Source organism: Macrotis lagotis, chromosome X (assembly GCF_037893015.1).
Source record: "Macrotis lagotis isolate mMagLag1 chromosome X, bilby.v1.9.chrom.fasta, whole genome shotgun sequence".
NCBI classification, from domain to species: domain Eukaryota; kingdom Metazoa; phylum Chordata; class Mammalia; order Peramelemorphia; family Peramelidae; genus Macrotis; species Macrotis lagotis.
In genome coordinates this window covers 465,683,364-465,701,352 of record NC_133666.1, presented here as the reverse complement: position 1 = coordinate 465,701,352, position 17,989 = coordinate 465,683,364, and the positions used below count along the sequence as shown (strand labels likewise).

The 17,989-nt window shown below is 34.1% G+C and overlaps 1 protein-coding gene across 1 annotated transcript in view; it reads right to left on the bottom strand.

Moving 5' to 3' along the window:
• The window catches only part of PTPRM (protein tyrosine phosphatase receptor type M), a 1,090,562-nt gene that overhangs the window by 703,521 nt on the left and 369,052 nt on the right, over positions 1-17,989 (bottom strand). Inside the window, exon 4 of the mRNA XM_074202077.1 lies at positions 4,748-4,826. Within this exon, the coding sequence (XP_074058178.1) occupies positions 4,748-4,826 (79 nt within the window). The remainder of the gene's footprint in view (positions 1-4,747; positions 4,827-17,989) is intronic.

Here is a 17,989-nt window from a genome sequence, read left to right as displayed (position 1 = left end):
TCAAAAGTCAGAGTCACAATTTGAATCCAGGTCCCATAATTCCTCGTTTGCTATTCTATTCATACTATATCTCTACAGGTCAAAACCTCTTGAGAGAACAAACAAGGAAACAAAAGCATTAAGTAGACAAAACATTTCTCTGAACCTCCTCTGCTTGAATAACAAAAACAGATTTGAAAAGTGACTTAAGCTGAAGTCCAAAACTTGAGGATTGTCTGTGTTTGTTAGAAGTATGTAGATCAGAAACAAGAGCTGCTGATTCTGCAGGGGCACCTCCACATTCCAGGCATTTTGTGCATCTTGCTGCCACTAACATTAAAACCAACTTTATGAGGTACTCTATACTAGTAACAGAAAAGCAACATTTTTTTTTAATGGCATGATGCCTGCTCATAAACCTATATAAATCCTAGCAGAACCCTTTACAATGAGCTCAATGAGGCTCTGTAATTTTGAATCAGCTTTGAAAGAACAGGTGATAGTTTCTATTTGCTAAGATGAAATATTTATATCCCTTTAGGATTTAAATTTGATAAGCATTAAAGTTTCAAAAATAATCTTATCTTATTAAGATATTTTTAGAAAAAACTCCCTAAAATATTACCTATAAAGTTTTTAATTTGCAAAGCTTGGACTATTGCCATCTTTAAATTTTGTATATACATGTTTTTCTCATAAACATTTTGCTCAGGAAAAGAAAGCTTGAGAATGTCTCTTCTCAGCAATATAAAAAAAAAACCTGGGAAATAAAAAAATCTACTTTTGAACCATACATCATTATGTTACAGAGTCAGCTTGGCAATTCTATGGCTCTCACAGTCAATTAAGTACTAGCACTGTCATTTTCCAAAGGAGATAACATATACATAGCTCTGTCTCCTGCAGCCAGACAAGTTGGGTTTTTAGCTCATGAACTATACAGCAGCAGATCTTTTCAGCAGGAGAGACCTCACAGGAATTCAGTGATGAGGTAGAAATTAGCACTTTCTTCATTGACTGCCCTGAACACCATGCCCCAAATCCAAAGCTTTGAGAAGAGACTAGAGAATAAGAGGTGATATAATCTAAATGAGATATGAAATAAAGACTTGAACTTTCTAGTAATAATTATAAAGTCCCATGATACTGTTCTCAAGTCTAGGGAGAGAAAGGTGTTAATTCTAGTATTCTGGCTAAATTCCAAATCAGGTAATTACATTCAGCTTTCCTAAATTCTCCCTGTTGTTTTAATTAGATATGGTATTGTTCATTTTCTACCTTTAACCTCCCCAAAATTCCTTTTAAAGTTCAATCATACAAACCCCTAGTTTTGTTGATATGTGATGGCTAATGTGTTCTACTTCAAAAATTATAATTATTTTCAAAAACTCTCAGAGTGGGAAAGTACCACAGAGTTCATCTAGTCTAGCCTCTCCCTGAATAAGAACTCCCTCTATATCATACCCTAAAAATGAGATAAGGGAATTATTGCCCATATTCTCTATCATAACCTGGCAGAGAAGATGAAGGACTTAATGAAGTTTGTTTAAACAAAATAGATCCTCTAGCAAGTGATGATATCAGAAGACTAAATTATAATATCCTTATCACAAGACCTTATTTTATATGTAAGTAAACTATTATGGGATTTTAAATTAAGTAATATTCAAATTAATTTTTGAAAAGCTATATGGTACAGCATTGGAAATAATGTGGGACTAGAAAGTGAGAGACCTTTGGTTATAAAAGTAAGTATGCCATTTATATGATGTGGGAGATAATACTGAATCTATATCCATATGTATCTTTTCTCATGGAAAACAAGAATAATAATTTTCCCCACTTCAAAAGAATCAAATGAAATATTTAGATGAAATCACATGGAAAAGGATATTGCACTTATACAATGATGAAACATATGGTATTTTATTTTATAATTATATGTTGTGATAATATAGTATTAATAAAATAATAGCAAACTAGAATTATACAATGATCTTTCATATTGGTATATGACCAAAAACAGCCTGGTTCTGCCAATATAACAAAATTTGAAGAAGAATGAATTTGTCACAGGATTCTCAACAAAGTATGGACTATCCTTGTTCATACTCATTCCCATCAAGTCATTTTTGAAGAGATTACAGTAGGCAGGAAAATTGGAATCAAAGGACTTAGGTCCAAATTCCAGCTTGGTCAGCTTGCCTACAAGACTAGGCAAATCATTTATTCTCTCCAGGCCTGAGGGTTTTTGTATTTGTAAAAAGGAAGGCAGAATCAAAACTAAACGATCTCTGAGGCTCTTTCCAGGATTAAATCACTGAATGCGATCCCAGTAAGAATAGGACATTGCTCCATGGGACCCAAACCATATGGAATGTAGTAAAGAGATTAATGTTCTCTCTGAGGCCACTACATATGGAAAGACTTCTTCAGAAGGACTCATACATGCCTGCAATGAGGGTATTTTAGTACTGAACTAATAATGAAGACCTTTGAACTTCAAATCTAATTCTGTTTGACTTTTTTATCAAAGAATCACAGGATTTCAACGATAAAGGGAACCACAATAGTCATTTAGTCTATTCCATTCCTTAAATTAACCCATACTAAAAAAAAAATACCTACAAATGATCATCCATTAAAATAATCCAAAAGTCATTAAAGACTTTCAAGAATGGAGAACCCATCACTACCAGAGGCAGGTGTTATACACTTTCATTCTAATCATTAGGAATTATCTGATATCAAACCTGAATCTGACTTTATATCTTCTATCCTTTTCTCCTGATTCTACCTTTTGAGGGCAACTTCTGAATCCCCTCCAAAAAGAATCAATATAGAAACAAAAACAAAAATTCAAATTCAATCTCTTCCATGACAGTCTATATTTGAAGACGCCTTCTTCTTCTAGTAGAACAATCCTAATTTCTTCAACTAATCTTCAATATGATATGTATTCAAAGGTCTTTCATTCCCTTGTTGTACTCCCTTGTAATTTTTTTTTTTGGATTATCATTGTCCTTAATCCATGAAGCCCAGAACTAAACACATAATATTCCAGATGACTGAGGCAGACCATCATCCTATTCCTGGAAAGCCATAGGACTTTCTTAAAGAGTCCAAGATCTCATGAGGGTTTTCCAACTGCCATTTTATGGTTCTGACTCATGGAATCCTTGAAACTACTAAAACCCTCCAATTAATTGTAGGTAAATTTCTATCTAACCATACTTTTTGCCATTATTTACTTAAGAAGTTGATTATTTGAGCTGCAACATGAGACTTTACATTTATCCATAATAACTAAAATATGGAGTAAGGATAGTAGAGTGAATAGAGAATCAGTAAAATGTGTACCTCTGATATATATATTGACTGTGATCCTGGTAAATCATTTAATCTTTAAGTGTCCCAGCCAACTCTAAGACAATACATAGTGAAGAAAGTACTGATTTGTATCAGTGGAGGAAGTTTACTTACTAGGAATTCCTGACAAAATTGAAATCAAAGATATTATCTAAGGAGAGGTACAAAATATCATTAGATTCAATCTGTCAAGTTAGTTTTGGTTCCTATCTCTATATAATCATAAATATCCCCTCTTAGCTTTCTATCATCTGGAAATTTGATAAGCAGGCTTCTTGTGTCTTTATCAAAGTCAGTAATACAACTATAAAGTAGGACATCACCAAGCACAAATATTCTACTGGACACCTTCCAAGTTTGATATTATACTAATAACTACTACTCTTCAAATCAAATTATCCTTTAAAGAGATGGGTGTGATGACACATTTGTGTGTCAGCACAGTCACATGTAGGAAGATATTCCCCATTTTTGAATCTCACTATATGATTCACACACACACACACACACACACACACACACACACACGCACACACACGCACACACAGATATACCACATCTTGGATGCTCATTGAAACTCCTGCTGGGTTTCTTTGTTTTGTCTGATTCTCATGGAGGATCTTTGATGAGGACTTATGTGCTGTATATCTGTCTAAATTCTCATAAAATATATCAGTAGATTTTCTTTACCCTTAAGCCAACTGGACTGATGATAAAATACCAATAATCCTTCAGACTAATTGCAAGACACTAGGAGTACAATTTCAATGTTATATTTTCACCTTGTCAAATTTTCTCCCACTTCTGATTTCAAAAGTTGGTGCATAGCTAGAAGTTCCAAATTGCCTAGTAAAAATTCTAGAAAGGTTCTCTCTTACTCTTCATCACCTACCAAATAAACAAGCCTCTAGTCCATTTGTAGAGGTGGTAATTAAGTTTATGGAAAGAAACAAAGAATTTTAAAGAGTTTTGCTTTTTTTTAAAAACTCCCAAGAGTTTAGATGACTTAAATGAGTATTGCTTATAAATGCAAAGTTTTCTCAAGTACTTTAGATGTCTGAAAATATTACTTAATTTACACCTTCAATGAATTAGTAGATCTCTCATGAGAGGGTAGAACTCATTATTTTGGCCACAATACAGCGTATTGCTTGATTTCTTGGAATCTCAAGGTTTATAAATATTGCTTGAACAATTTATGTAATTCTGCAATGAACTTTTCTGTTGGAGACCATAAAGCAAAGCCTACTATCTGATGATATCAACCTTACAGGTTGTTCCCAAGATTTTTTCAAAAGGACATTCATTCTCAGATATTTCAACACTAAATCTGTATTTTGACATATAGCAATGACAGGTAAACAATGACAGGTTTTCAAGTAAATTCAAAGCAACTTACAGCATGGATGTCCTAACACCTTCACTTCATCAATAGCTAGGTAGCCATAATGTCCAGAAGTTACCACTTCAAAAATTACCTGAAAAATAAAGGTTTCCATTAGTAATGTAATTGCTAGTAAAATTAACAATCTGTTTGCATAATTGAAAAGTACAGTACACATATAATCATAGGATGATTAGTAGTAGTTATTAGTATAATATCAATATAACTGTGTCACTCTTGGCAGGTTACTTCAGTTGGAGAGGTGATTTTGCTGAGTGGATAAAGTCCTAGATTTGAATTTTCTCCCTAAACTAGGAGAGATTACAGCAGGTTATATAATTTGAAAACCATCTTCATAGAGATAATATTTAAACCTAAGAAACCATTTAAACTCAATAAGAGAAAAATATTATTAAAGAAGAGATGTCTCAGGAGGGAGCCCTGGGAAATATTCTAAAGGGAGAAGAACATAGTAGATCATATGAAAAAGAAAATTTTAGAGAAATAAGTTACATGGGAGGGCCAGAAAATCAGAGTCCAGAACAAGAGAGACAGACAAGTGAGTACATGTAAAGAGAATAGAAGCAATAAGTACAAATGAGTCTGAATATGTCCTTGAAAAAGAGACTTGATAGCTGTATGACCTTGGGGAAATTATTCAATTTCTCTGACTCATCTATTTTCTAAATTGCTTTTTATTTTTATAAAATAATTTTCCCAAATATAAGTTAAAACATTTTTTAGCATTTTTAAAAGCTTTGAGTTCCAAATTCTATCCTTCCCTTGAGACAGGAATAAATACAATATAGATTATATGTTTCTCACATTTTTAAAACTGTAAAATGAAAATAATATAAGGCTGATCCCATGGTATTTTTGTAAATATAAAATGAGATAAGCCAATGCAAAGTATTTTGAAAATCATAAATTAATATATGTGTCATTTTCTACTAACTGGTAAAAATAGACTTAGGTCAGAGTTATGAGTAGCAAAAGAGACAATATGAGTAAAGTGCATTTTTATTTCTGAAAGTACCTTTATTAATTAAAGTATTATTCAAATGGGCACTAGATGGCACAGTGGATGGAGCACTTCTTGAGTTCAAATATGACTAAAGACACTTATTGGTTGTACTATCCTAGGCAAATCATGTCACCTTGTTTGCCTCAGTTTCCTCATCTATAAAATGAGCTGGAGAAGGAAATGGTCAACCATTCCAATATCTCTGCCAGAAAAACACAAAGAAGGTAACAGAGTATACAACTAAATAACTGAGCAACAAAAGGAAAGCTGATTAAGATCAGTTCTAATCTTCCTATTATTAGCCAGGAATGACAGAAAATGTTTTCTGGCCTTGCTTCAGTCAATATCTTTCCAGGTTTCCATCTGCCTCCAGTCCTTTTCACTCTACCATAGCCATTCATGGGAAACGTTCTAGTGTAGATCTTACTATCAACCATAACTATGCCATGGTCATGATTTTAAAATCTGAAAATCCCCATGCTAATGATAATATATTGTCACTCTATCTTTCACTTCTTCACTTCTAATTTTACTCTTCATCCTCATGGAAGCAATCAGACCAAGGGCTCACTTTCCTTTCTTCACAATCTTGACCCTAACTGATACATATCATCCTCTATCTTTGATCACTTTGCCCCCTTTTATTTCCACCATTTATGACTTGCTAATGTTCAATACTGAATAATCGACCTCCCCTTAGTTTACACACACACACACCACACACACACACACACACACACACACACACACACACACACACACCATAATCTGCCTTTTCTGATCATTCCCCAAGTCACTAAACAAAGCAAGTTGAAGACACACTGCTATGTCCAGAGGGTTCACTAAAAATTACACTCTTGCTGCTTCATGGAAATCTTTTTTATTTTTCCTTCATTAATCATCCCACTCTTCTCAGCAGCTGTTCCAACTCTTTTCTTTATTGAAGTGCCCCAGGTCATCCTTACCCTTTCTCTCTCCACTGATGTCCTTGATTTTGCTTTATTGAGAAAATCAAGGCCATCTGTCTGGAGGTCACTGTCTGTGCAGATATTGCTCAACCCTGTTCTAATATCTTCATCCATCTCCTCTTCTTTTACTCTATTCTCTATAGTTGAGGTAATTCTTTTCCTTGTTAAGACCAAACAACTCTTCCGATTGATCAGATCCAGAAGTGTTACCCCACTGAAATCTTGGGAACAGATATGGTCACCAAGAAGGAAAATATATTGAGAAAGAAAAGAAGATGAAGCAGAGGGAAGGCTAGAGAATATTCATTCTGAAGGGTATAGAAAGTGATTCTCTTTTTTTTCTCATTCATTTTCACTTTTTTTCCTGTTTGTTGATTTATTTCCCAGTTCCTAAAAACATTCCCTTTAAAAATGAAATAAAAAACTTCACTGGACCCTTGTAATCCTCTTAAATTACCATCCCAAATCTCCCCACCCCTCCCTGACAATCTTTTGGAAAGCATTATTTGTTTTCCTAGCCTCTACTTTTTTGTTATCTTCTTTTCACCTGGGCCTTTGACTTTAATACTTTTCCCACCTACCTGACCTCTCCACAATTGCATTAGTGAATGGTCACCTAATTCTTGTCTCCTTTAGAATGAATGTTCTTCAGAGCTCTCTCCTGAGTCATCTTCCCTTCTTTCCCAATATGTTTTTTCCCTTAGTGACCTTATCTGTTCCTGTATATGCAAGTATTATCTCTGTGAAAGATAATTGTCACTTTACATAACTTGCTTTAATTTCTCCTAGACTCATACCCAACCAAATGATTGTTTAGATATCATCTCCTTGTTGTTCCAATTCACCAGGTCCAAAAAAAGAAATTTCCTCTTCTTCAAAATTTCCCTATTTTTGCTAAAAGTTCCAAAATATTTCCAGTCTATGTGATTATATATACAATCACATATATATGTATATATATATATATATATATATATATATGCTATACATAAGAAAATATGTGCATATGTGCATTGCCTGCATGCTTGCATGCATATATTTCTTTATATGCATTTATATCTAAAATGTATTCCTACTGTCTGCTAAGCAGGTCTCTGGGTACTGGTAGGATAGGGCAGGAAGAATAGGGTAAAGTCTCTTCCCTGAAGGAATGAGAGATTCCATCCCTCCAGACATTCATTCTCTTTGGCCATCCCCCAGTCTTGGAATGCTCTTCCTCCTCTTTCAGCTACTGACCTTCCTGACTTTCTTTAAGTATTAACTAAAATCCCACCTACTACTATCTCTCTTAATTTCTTCTACTAATTACTTTCTTATTTATCCTGTATACAGCATACTTTGTGTATATATATATATATATATATATATATATATATATATATATATATCTGTTTGCATATTTTCTTTTCCATTTGATCTTAAGCTCCTTGAAGGCAAACCACTGTTTGCTTCTTTTTTGATATACCCAGCCTGTTTCTTGGCATATGGTAGCCACTTAATAAATGTTGACTGATTGATGGACTGATTGATCAAAAAAGCTTTCAATCTGGTTGGGAAGATAAGAGAAACATGAAAACTTTATCCTTGCCACAATATTTTAATAACTGTTCAAATAAGCAACACAATTGAGGGAATAAGATAGGACATGTGGGGAATGACCACATGAATTTTTTAGTTGTTTAGTTGTGTTCAACTTTTCATGGTTTCATTTGAAGTTTTCTTGGCAAAAATACAGGTGTATTAACTTACCTGGAATCACACAACTAGTAAGTATCTGAGGTCAGATTTGAACTGGGGAAGGCAAGTCTTCCTGATGCCAAGTCCAGTCCTATATCTACAATACCACTTAGCTACCACATGAATGGTATATTTTGAGAATCAAAGAGTTATGTAATTAAAGGATACCTTAGATAGGGTTCTAGAAATTCAAAAGGCTATATAGTCCTTCACCAGAAAAAAATCACACCTAGAGAAATAAAGTAGGAGAATGAAAACAGATCCAGGACTTCTGCATGGAATAGAACGGGATACTCCACTTTGATAGGAAACCTGAGAAAGGTCAAATACACTTGCCTTTAATTCCTCTGGAGACAGAAAGAATCTCAGGAGCATCAGGAAATTGCTACCTTCTGTCCAATCAGTTCTATCATAATGTCTGATATATCTTATATGCTTAAATCAATGTTTCTTTGTTTAGTTGATTGATTGATACTATAGCTTCCCCCTCTCCCTTTCCTCACAACTGGTAACATGGCAGGAGCTATTGACATCTTCAAAACTGACTTGAGCATTGTCAAGGTTCCTCCTGCATTTGCACAGGAGGATGAAAGAAAATTAACAACTGGGAAGACTGGAGACAGTCCTGCCCCCACCCCGCCAACACACTTTGGATCAGGACAACCCAAAAAATGGACCTGAGCTTTTTCCTTCATCTTTTTCCTTTCTAAGTATAAAGAGCAGAATCTAACCTGGGAGCTCAAACTGTTGATATATAGATGTGTGATTTTAAATATATCTAGATATTATATATATATATATATATATATACATATATATATATATATATGAATTCAGGCCAGGTGGGACACTAGCCCAAAAACATTTTGAACATCCACTTGAAAGAACTAATGCCATGTAAGAACTGAGCTAAACTGGAGACCTAATCTCCTTGGTAGGGGGAATTTAAGAGAATTAAGTCCCTGAGGAGTTGAGGGGAAATATTTTTATGTTAGTAAATATAGTTTTATAAAAGCTAATCTGATGTTAAGTGGTTAAATGGAACATAGATACCAGGCATAGAGCCCCTGAAATAAAGGGTACCTGAAAGGGTCACCACAGGTGGTGGCTCAAGCACAGTGACAAAAAATAGAGATTCCCCAAGCTCCTCCCAGAATGGGAATAAAATGCAGAAGACTGCTCTAAGAGAGTAGGGTCAAAACAAAACACATTGCATATGCATCACAACTACTGAATGAGCATTTAACTTTGTTAGTTCCAAAGAGTTCAAGCAATTTTTAAGACTTTCCCTTTCTCCTCTCTAATTATCAAGGCATACTCATCTGTCTATAATATAAAACCTTTTTGAGGTTTGAGGCTATTTTTGTCTTGTGTTTTGTTTTTGTAGATCCAGAACAAAGCTTATCACATAGAAAGTGTTTAAGAAATGCTTGATGTATTATTGTATTAGATTTGACTTTATAAAATGGAGAACTGTCAATCCTACCATCTTTAGCTATTTTGTATATTTTGGGATCAAATGTTTTTTGATGACATTGTGCCATCAAGCACACAGTACCAAACCTTTGAACAAATGCTGCAAAATAAAAAATTCTGAAATGAAGACACATTCTGGGGTGATAACATTCACACAGAAAATGAATAATGTCCCTTCAGTCAATTAAAAGTGCTAATGTCTTTTATGGTTCCTGGTAGTTTTCACCTACATTAAGAAATGCTCTGTTGGGGTTTTTCAGAAAATACTGTCCAACCTAATTTTAGTATGTCGTTTTTTGCTATTTTTTTTTATTTAACGGTGCCTTGTAGCTTTCCTAATTAGTCCCTCTTTAAGATTTCCTATAAGTGGGAAAGGAGTCAATTGATAAGAAAGGATAGATGCCAAAGCCCCTGAATTTCAATCTGAGGGTTAAGATCAGTGTGATAATACTGTCAAATAGATTCAGTTAGAATGTCATCAGAAAAGACTGACTTTGAAATGCTATACTAGCAGAAAGAAGAAAAACAGAAAAACTTATGGTAGAATGTTAGTCTCAGTTCAAATACTTACAGGACAATCCTTATTTGTCTGCTGCTGCTGGCTAGAAAATTTAGAATTAAACATAAATCCAAATGAAAAATTAAGATCTATTTCCAACTAATAAATCATATAAAAGAGAAAACTATGAACGATTATGTGCTGAAGTAAATAGGCACTTATCTATTGACTTCTCAATGTTACTGGTCGTTAGCTTATTGTTCACAGATGGGGAAAGATAATTTTATTATGCTACAAATTTTAGAAATCCAAGATTTCAAAATACCATGAAGGATGTCAGTGTAACCTCCTTAGGTACTGAGGAAATTTTTCTTTTTTTCTCTTTGTCTCTGTCTCTGTCTCTGTCTCTGTCTCTGTCTCTGTCTCTGTCTCTGTCTCTGTCTCTGTCTCTCTCCCCCTTTTGGTCAAAGCCAAAAAAAATGTAAATTTAAAACAAAAATGAGATCTTGTATCTTTTCACATGGCAAATGTAGAACTGCTATAATTTTAATCTATGCACACTGAAGAAGCTTCTCTGAAAAAGCAAGTTACTGGGTCAGGAAAAATGCCATCAGAAATAACTAACATTGTAGGAGACAACACACCAGGACCCACAATATCCTTTACAAATAAGAAAATGAGTGTAAGATTGATTGTAGATGTTTGTATATTTACCTCTGGCAGAGAAGCAATACCACATATATTGATTTTAGGACATAGCATCCAGACAGCACCTTGTCTAATCACTTTTCAGTCAATAAATAAGTTGAGCTTATTTTAGTTCCAAATTTAAAGGTAAATACATTGGGAACTAGTATCTTATACTCTTGCTATCCCTTCCTAAAATGAATGGCAATTGATTTGGTCATACAGGCTGGAGGATGGCAGTGACTTGTCCACAGTCCTGTCCTGAGAACTGTCCACAATCTCTTTGGTGAGATTGGTGAAGATCAGATATTGATAATTTTGTTTAATTTTGAACAGTTTTCACACAATTGCTTGAAAAAGAACTAAAAAGAAAATAGGGCACTTTCTCAGGTTTCATAGTCAAGGGAAATTATTTCTTCTGGATAAAGATTCAGTGCCTTGTAGCTTTCTTTATGTCTTAAGACAGAATTTGTGAGGATGATTTTGTTTAACATGAAGAACAAAGTCTTGCTTCTTGAGCAAGTCAGAAGTACAAAGTGAGAAGTCATTGTGTTGTCAAAATTAGCATGTGGTAATGGGGAAAGCACTTTGACTTCCAATCCCCACTGCTTATTTAACTTCTCTGTGCTTCAGTGATACATTGGATAGAGTGCTGGGTCCAGAGTCAGGAAAACACCTTCATGACTTCAAATCCAACACTGGACACTTACTAGTTTTATAACCCTGGGCAAGTCACTTAACCTTGTGTGCCTCAGTTTCCTCATCAATAAAATGAACTGGTGAAGGAAATAGCAAACCACTCTAGAATCTTTGCCCAGTAAACCTCAAATGAGGTCATAGAGAGTCAGAAACACCAGAACTATAACAATGCTTCAATTTCCTTATCTGTGTTTAATCAGGAAGGGGCTTAACTATTAACTTAATACTCATCCTATCATTTATTCTATTCTGTCTTAAGGGAAATGAACAACCAAGCTATGGTATAGTTCTTAAGAGTGAGTGATAGAATCAATTTTCATGGACTTGCTTATCTTAGCAATACAATAATCAAAGACAGTTCTAAAGGACTTGTGCTAAAAAATATCATCCACATCCAGAGAAGGAAGTCTGAATGCAGGCCAAAGCTTTCAGTTTTTATAATTTGTTTGTTTTATGGTCTTTTCATTGTTGTTTTTTCTTTTTGTTCTGATTATTCTTTTACCATATATATATATATATATATATATATATATATATATATACATATGTAAATGTTTGTCATAGTAATACATAAATAACTTAGATTGCTCCCTATCGGGGTGGGGGAGGGAGGAAAAAGTGGAAGGGAGAAAAATGTGAAACTTAAAACCTTACAAAAAATGATTATTGAAAACTATCTTTGCATGTATTTGGAAAAATAAATTATTTTTTTTAAAAGTGGGTGATATCTTTTCTTATAACTTCATCTCTTGGTAAGTAGTTATCCTTTTCTCACTAAGAAGTATGGCTACTATGGATCTACCCAATCCAAATTAAGTCTTTAACCCTACCTCTAAGAAATATTGACTCCCTCCCTTTATAGTATTTCATTGAACTCAGTCGTATGGTCTTGTCATATGGAAATGACCCTGCAAACAGAAGGATTTGCATGCATACTACACAAAATATTTTACACTTTCCATAGAATTAGAGTATAGATGACACATGGCCCAGATAGATTGAGGTTGCCTCCAGCAACTACCTTCAATTTCAGTTGTTTTCAGTTCACTCTTTGTGACCTTATTTGTAATTTTCAAAGACAGAGGAGCTATTTGCCATTTCCTTCTTTAGCTCATTTTACTGACAAGAAAACTGAGAAAAAACAGGGTTAAGTAATTTGTCCAGGGTCACACAACTAATAAGTGCCTGAAACCAGATTTGAACTCAGGTGTTCCTGAATCCAAACTCAGTACTGTATCCATCTTACTACTTAGCTGAACACTTGGCAGTAACAAAAAGTTCTATCCTCTAACATAACATTTTGACTATGTATGCAGGTCTAATATTAACTTAAATTCAGATAAATCAAAGAGTTTTCTGGAATATATAATTATTATTATTATCAAACAATTTCTGAAATCCTGGACAAGTCACTTAATCTCATAGGGCTTCAGTTTCACATTTGTAAAGTGACCTTTCCAGTCATAACATCCTCTGATACAGTGATATTATAACTTGAGGACATAACCTGTCACAGCTAAAACAGGTATAATGTAATAAGTCTATCGCTCTTCTAGGAGCAGAAAGCAGCTGCAAAAGGAACCACAAAGAATGCTACCCTAGCATGTCTCTCACATTTTTGTCCCTTTTTGTCCCTTTCATTTATTTTTGGCTCACTTTCTCTCTCTCTCCATATATATATACATATATATATACATATATATGTATATATATGTGTAGATTCATATACACATATATGGATATTTATACATCCATATATATGTATATATATATTCATATATATGGATATGCATCAACATTTTTGCAAATGTGTATATTTATAAATATTTATTTTAGCTTACAAAAGCATTGTCTAATAAAACATGATATAAACAGTTAAATATAAAACAGATGGGGATGTAATCAATTACTAAAATAAAATAACTCAATTTTGACACAAAACCTTTAACCAAACAGGAAACAATGATGAGTAGAAGACAGTCTAACCCTTTAAATATCTGCCTATCTGGTACCCTTTCATTAGAGAAAGTAATCAGGATTCTGAAATGGTGGGAAAGTATCAAGGATCTCAGCTCCCTAAGACTTTTCAAAAGTAAGCACAAATAGCAATAACAACAACTCACATTTATATAGTCCTTTAAGACTGACAAACTTCTTTCTTCACGATCACCTACTGAAGTACTTTAAATAAATATGATCTTTATTTTACTTTTAGAGAAAGTGAGGCAAAAAGAAATTAAGTGATTTCCTCAAAATGAAAGAATGAGGACTCTCTAACCAAGATCTTATTTCTTCCAGTAGAGTTCTTTTCATTACATTTTAATATGCAAATCTATGAAATATTTTTCCTTCTAATTCCAGATGAACTGTGATTTACTGAGAAAGTGAAAATAACTCAGTCATCATTAGTGTATTATAGACCTTTTTTTAAAATTTTGGTTAATTAAAAAAAGAAATCTAAGATTGGACCACCATTTATCTTTTCTCTGGTGTAATTTCTGCCATGATTCAGTGCTCCCCACTATCCTTTTCACAACTCATGACTTAGCTTGTCAGAAGAACATTAACATTTTGATTCTCTCAAAGCTCTGCATTTTATTACATCTGACAACATCTGCAAGTAATATATGAGACTGATTAGTCAAAATAACAGCTAGTGAGGCAAGATGTAGAGAGGGTTTGGGAGAGGGGGGAGATGAGAGAAGGGAAAGGAATTGGTAGAAGGCTTCCTGTCAAGCCAGGAAACAACTGGTTAAACACTAGTTTTCATTTGCTTATGAAAAACAGTCCTGAAAGCAAGCCTGGTAGATGTTTTACATCAAGCCATCCCTCAGACATCTGACAAACAGGAAATAGAGAAGCAGTTTAACATTGCAGCATCCCTGATCCTCCTTGCTTCAGTGAAGAGCAAAATTAGCTTTTCATTCCTTCCATTTTCCCATGCCATGTGTGAGCAAAGTAAAGGGATTTGCTTACCAACACAATTGCCTGCACTGAAAAAATGCTAGTGAAACTCACTTGTCAATTCCTTAGAACAAAGGAATCAAGGCTTATTTGGCTTCCCTAAACAACCTTACCAAGTACTTCTATCAGTATTTCCAAAATTGCTTCCAATTCTACTAAATAAAGGAGTTATCTCATCTATTTATAAACATCTTCATTTAATTTCTCTCTAAATGAGAAAAATAATAAAAGTTCTCTTTGACCATAAAGAATCAAAAACAATGAATGATTTGAGTAGTCATGGCCAAAATAGACATAAATTAGATAATAATAAAATGTAGTAAAAAGAACTACAAATAAATATTTTGGGTTTTATTCTTTTTCCAAGCTGATGGAAATTCTCCTTCCTAGATACCCCAAATTTAGTATCAACAAAATGGCACATTACTAAATTGTTTAACAAAGATTTGTTGAGGGGCAGCTAGATGGCACAATGAATAGATCACCAGTCAGGAGTCAGGAGGAACTGAGTTCAAATCCAACCTCGGATTCTTGATAATTACCTTAGCTGTGTGACCTTGGGCAAATCACTTAACCCTGTTGCCTTACAAAAATAAAATAAAACAAAACAAAGGAAAACCCAGACTCATCGACTGACTTCCTTTTTCCTTCCCACAGATAAATCATGGCATCTACTTCCTTCACTAGCGTTTCCCCTCTTTTACATTTTTAAAAAGGCAATTTTTATAAATACCAAAATTATAGTTTAGTCTTGGCATACACACAAATTTTAAAAAGTTAAGGAAAAAGCTAAGGAGGCAGGCAGCAAGTTATGGGTTTTGGATTTGGAAAACTAGAAGTTGAGTTCAAAACTCAGTTCAGTTCCTCCTTGATAACTATATGACTAATAGGCAATTTCAATTTTTCGGCTTTAGTTTCTCATCTACATATGAGTGTTGGACTAGACAACAAGAACAGTAATAATAATAATAATAATAATAATAATAGTAATGATAATATCTCACATTGATATGATCAGCATGCATTTATTAAGTACCCACTGCTGTCTAAGCACTGTGAATAAAGTGGCAAAGACACAAAAATGGCAAAAATTTGCCTCAAGGAACTGAAGATCTAATGGAGGAGACAAATCCCTTGCAATCCAATGTAATTTGTTACAAATTTGTTACAAATGTATGTGAACAAATTTCATATAGGATAAATAGAAAATAATTAAGAGAAGGAATACATTAGAATAAAGAGGTGTTAGGAAAGATTTCCTGGAATATGGAATTTTATCTTAGATTTAAAGAAAGCCAAGGAAGTAGGTTGGCAGACAATTATACAATTAATAATTTTTCCTTTGGTGATATTTATTTCCTTTTCCTTGTTCCTTTTTTAAAAAAAATTACTTCCCATCTTTTTGGCTGTTGTGTCAAGGAATCTGTCTAGAGCTTGGTCAGTGTGGCGATATGTAGTGCCTCCCCACCCTTAAACCACCATCCCCCCCCCCCCCCCCCCCGCCTGGATAAAACACTGCAAACAATATACTAGGAGTGCACCCTTTATCCTTTACTAGTTATTGTGAGATTGCTGTGTAAGTCAATAAACACTTTTGTAAATACATTGTTTGCAGAAAGAGAATTGCAGAGTTATTAGTGCAGAATGGCCATTCTGGAATCTGTTGTAAACATTACTTAACATAATATAATAAAGGTGAAATTTCAATGAAACATCATCCCCCCTCCTTCGCCCTTCAAAAGCTAATAAACTGGGAAAATCCCCACCTACTTCTTTTCCTCCCCAGACCCTCTTTGTCACCAGGAAGTATGCACCAAGTGCTTGGATTATGGAATGAAATGAAAGAGTCCATCAATTGGGGTTTCAGAACTAGCATTAGTCTTCATACCAATAGCTTACATTAAAAAAAAGGCAAATTGGGATGGAAAGTACTTTTATAATGCAATATTGTTGTTAAAGTCAAGTTTTTTTGACATGGCATGTCCTGAAATAAATATTAATTAAAAAATAAATTAAAAAAGTTAAATAAAAGGAAGTAGGTTAGCAGAGTTTGAAGTTGAAGAATGTTCCAGACATGGTGAACAGTCAAAAAAGATACCCAAAATTGAGAGATGGAAAATGACCAAAACTTATTTGTGGAACTGCAAGGTCAATATCAGTGCATCAAAGTGTATCTATCAAGGATGAAGATGTAAGGAGATGGAAGAGGTAGGAAAGGAGTTAGGAAAGGTTTTGTGTGCCCAAAAGCATTTTATATTTGATTCTGAAAGTTATAGGGATTTTCTTGAGTAGTGAGGTTATATGACTCAGTCTGTGGTTTAGGAAAATCATTTTAGTGGCTGCATGGAAGATGGATTGGAATAGTGAGAGATTTGTGACAGGCAGAGGCACTAAAAGGTTATTGTAGGTAATTATGGCATGACAGGATGCGTGCCTATACCAGGATAGTGGCAATACTGAGGAGAGAAGGGGACATATTGGAGAGATGCTGCAAATGTGAAATCAACAGGCTTTGGTGACAGATAACATATGGTGAGTTAGCAAGAAAGTTCAGGATGTCCCTTAGGTTGTGATGCAAAGGGATTGGGAGTACTTTCTAGTTTAGAAAGTCCTCTGTATAACTGATCATTCTTCATTCTAAAAATTAAATTAAAATAAACAAAACCTTTGAGAGATTAGGTATTACCATTTTACCCATTTATCTAAGTAAGAAAACGGAAACTGAGACTTTCATTTGCTGTATCTAAGATATCTTCCAGCCCTAACTCTAAGCTCTCTAAGAGAGAATGAATCCAGAAGGTTGTTTAAACCAAAAAAAAAAAAAAAAAAAAAGAGGGAAAAATTGCTGGAATAAAAGGGACAAGATAAAATTCTTCAAGGATCAAAAAAGGGCAAAATGGGGGAATTGTGAAAACAAATATACATTAGAAGTATGTTTAAAATTGATTTGAAAAATATTTAAACACATTCTCTATCTTTATATCTATTTCTTGTACAAGTCTAAGTTGATTTTAATGCGACCACAGAATGTTAGTTATTCAAAGTCCAATGCCCATCAATTCTTAGACAAGGGTCATATCAGTTTTCATTCTGAGACACACAATTAGATTTCAGGGGCAGCTGTTATGAATAATGCTCCTGGCTGCTTTGGACTAAAGTTTACTTACTCCCTCACAACACTCCCAATTTTTTTTTGTAATAGT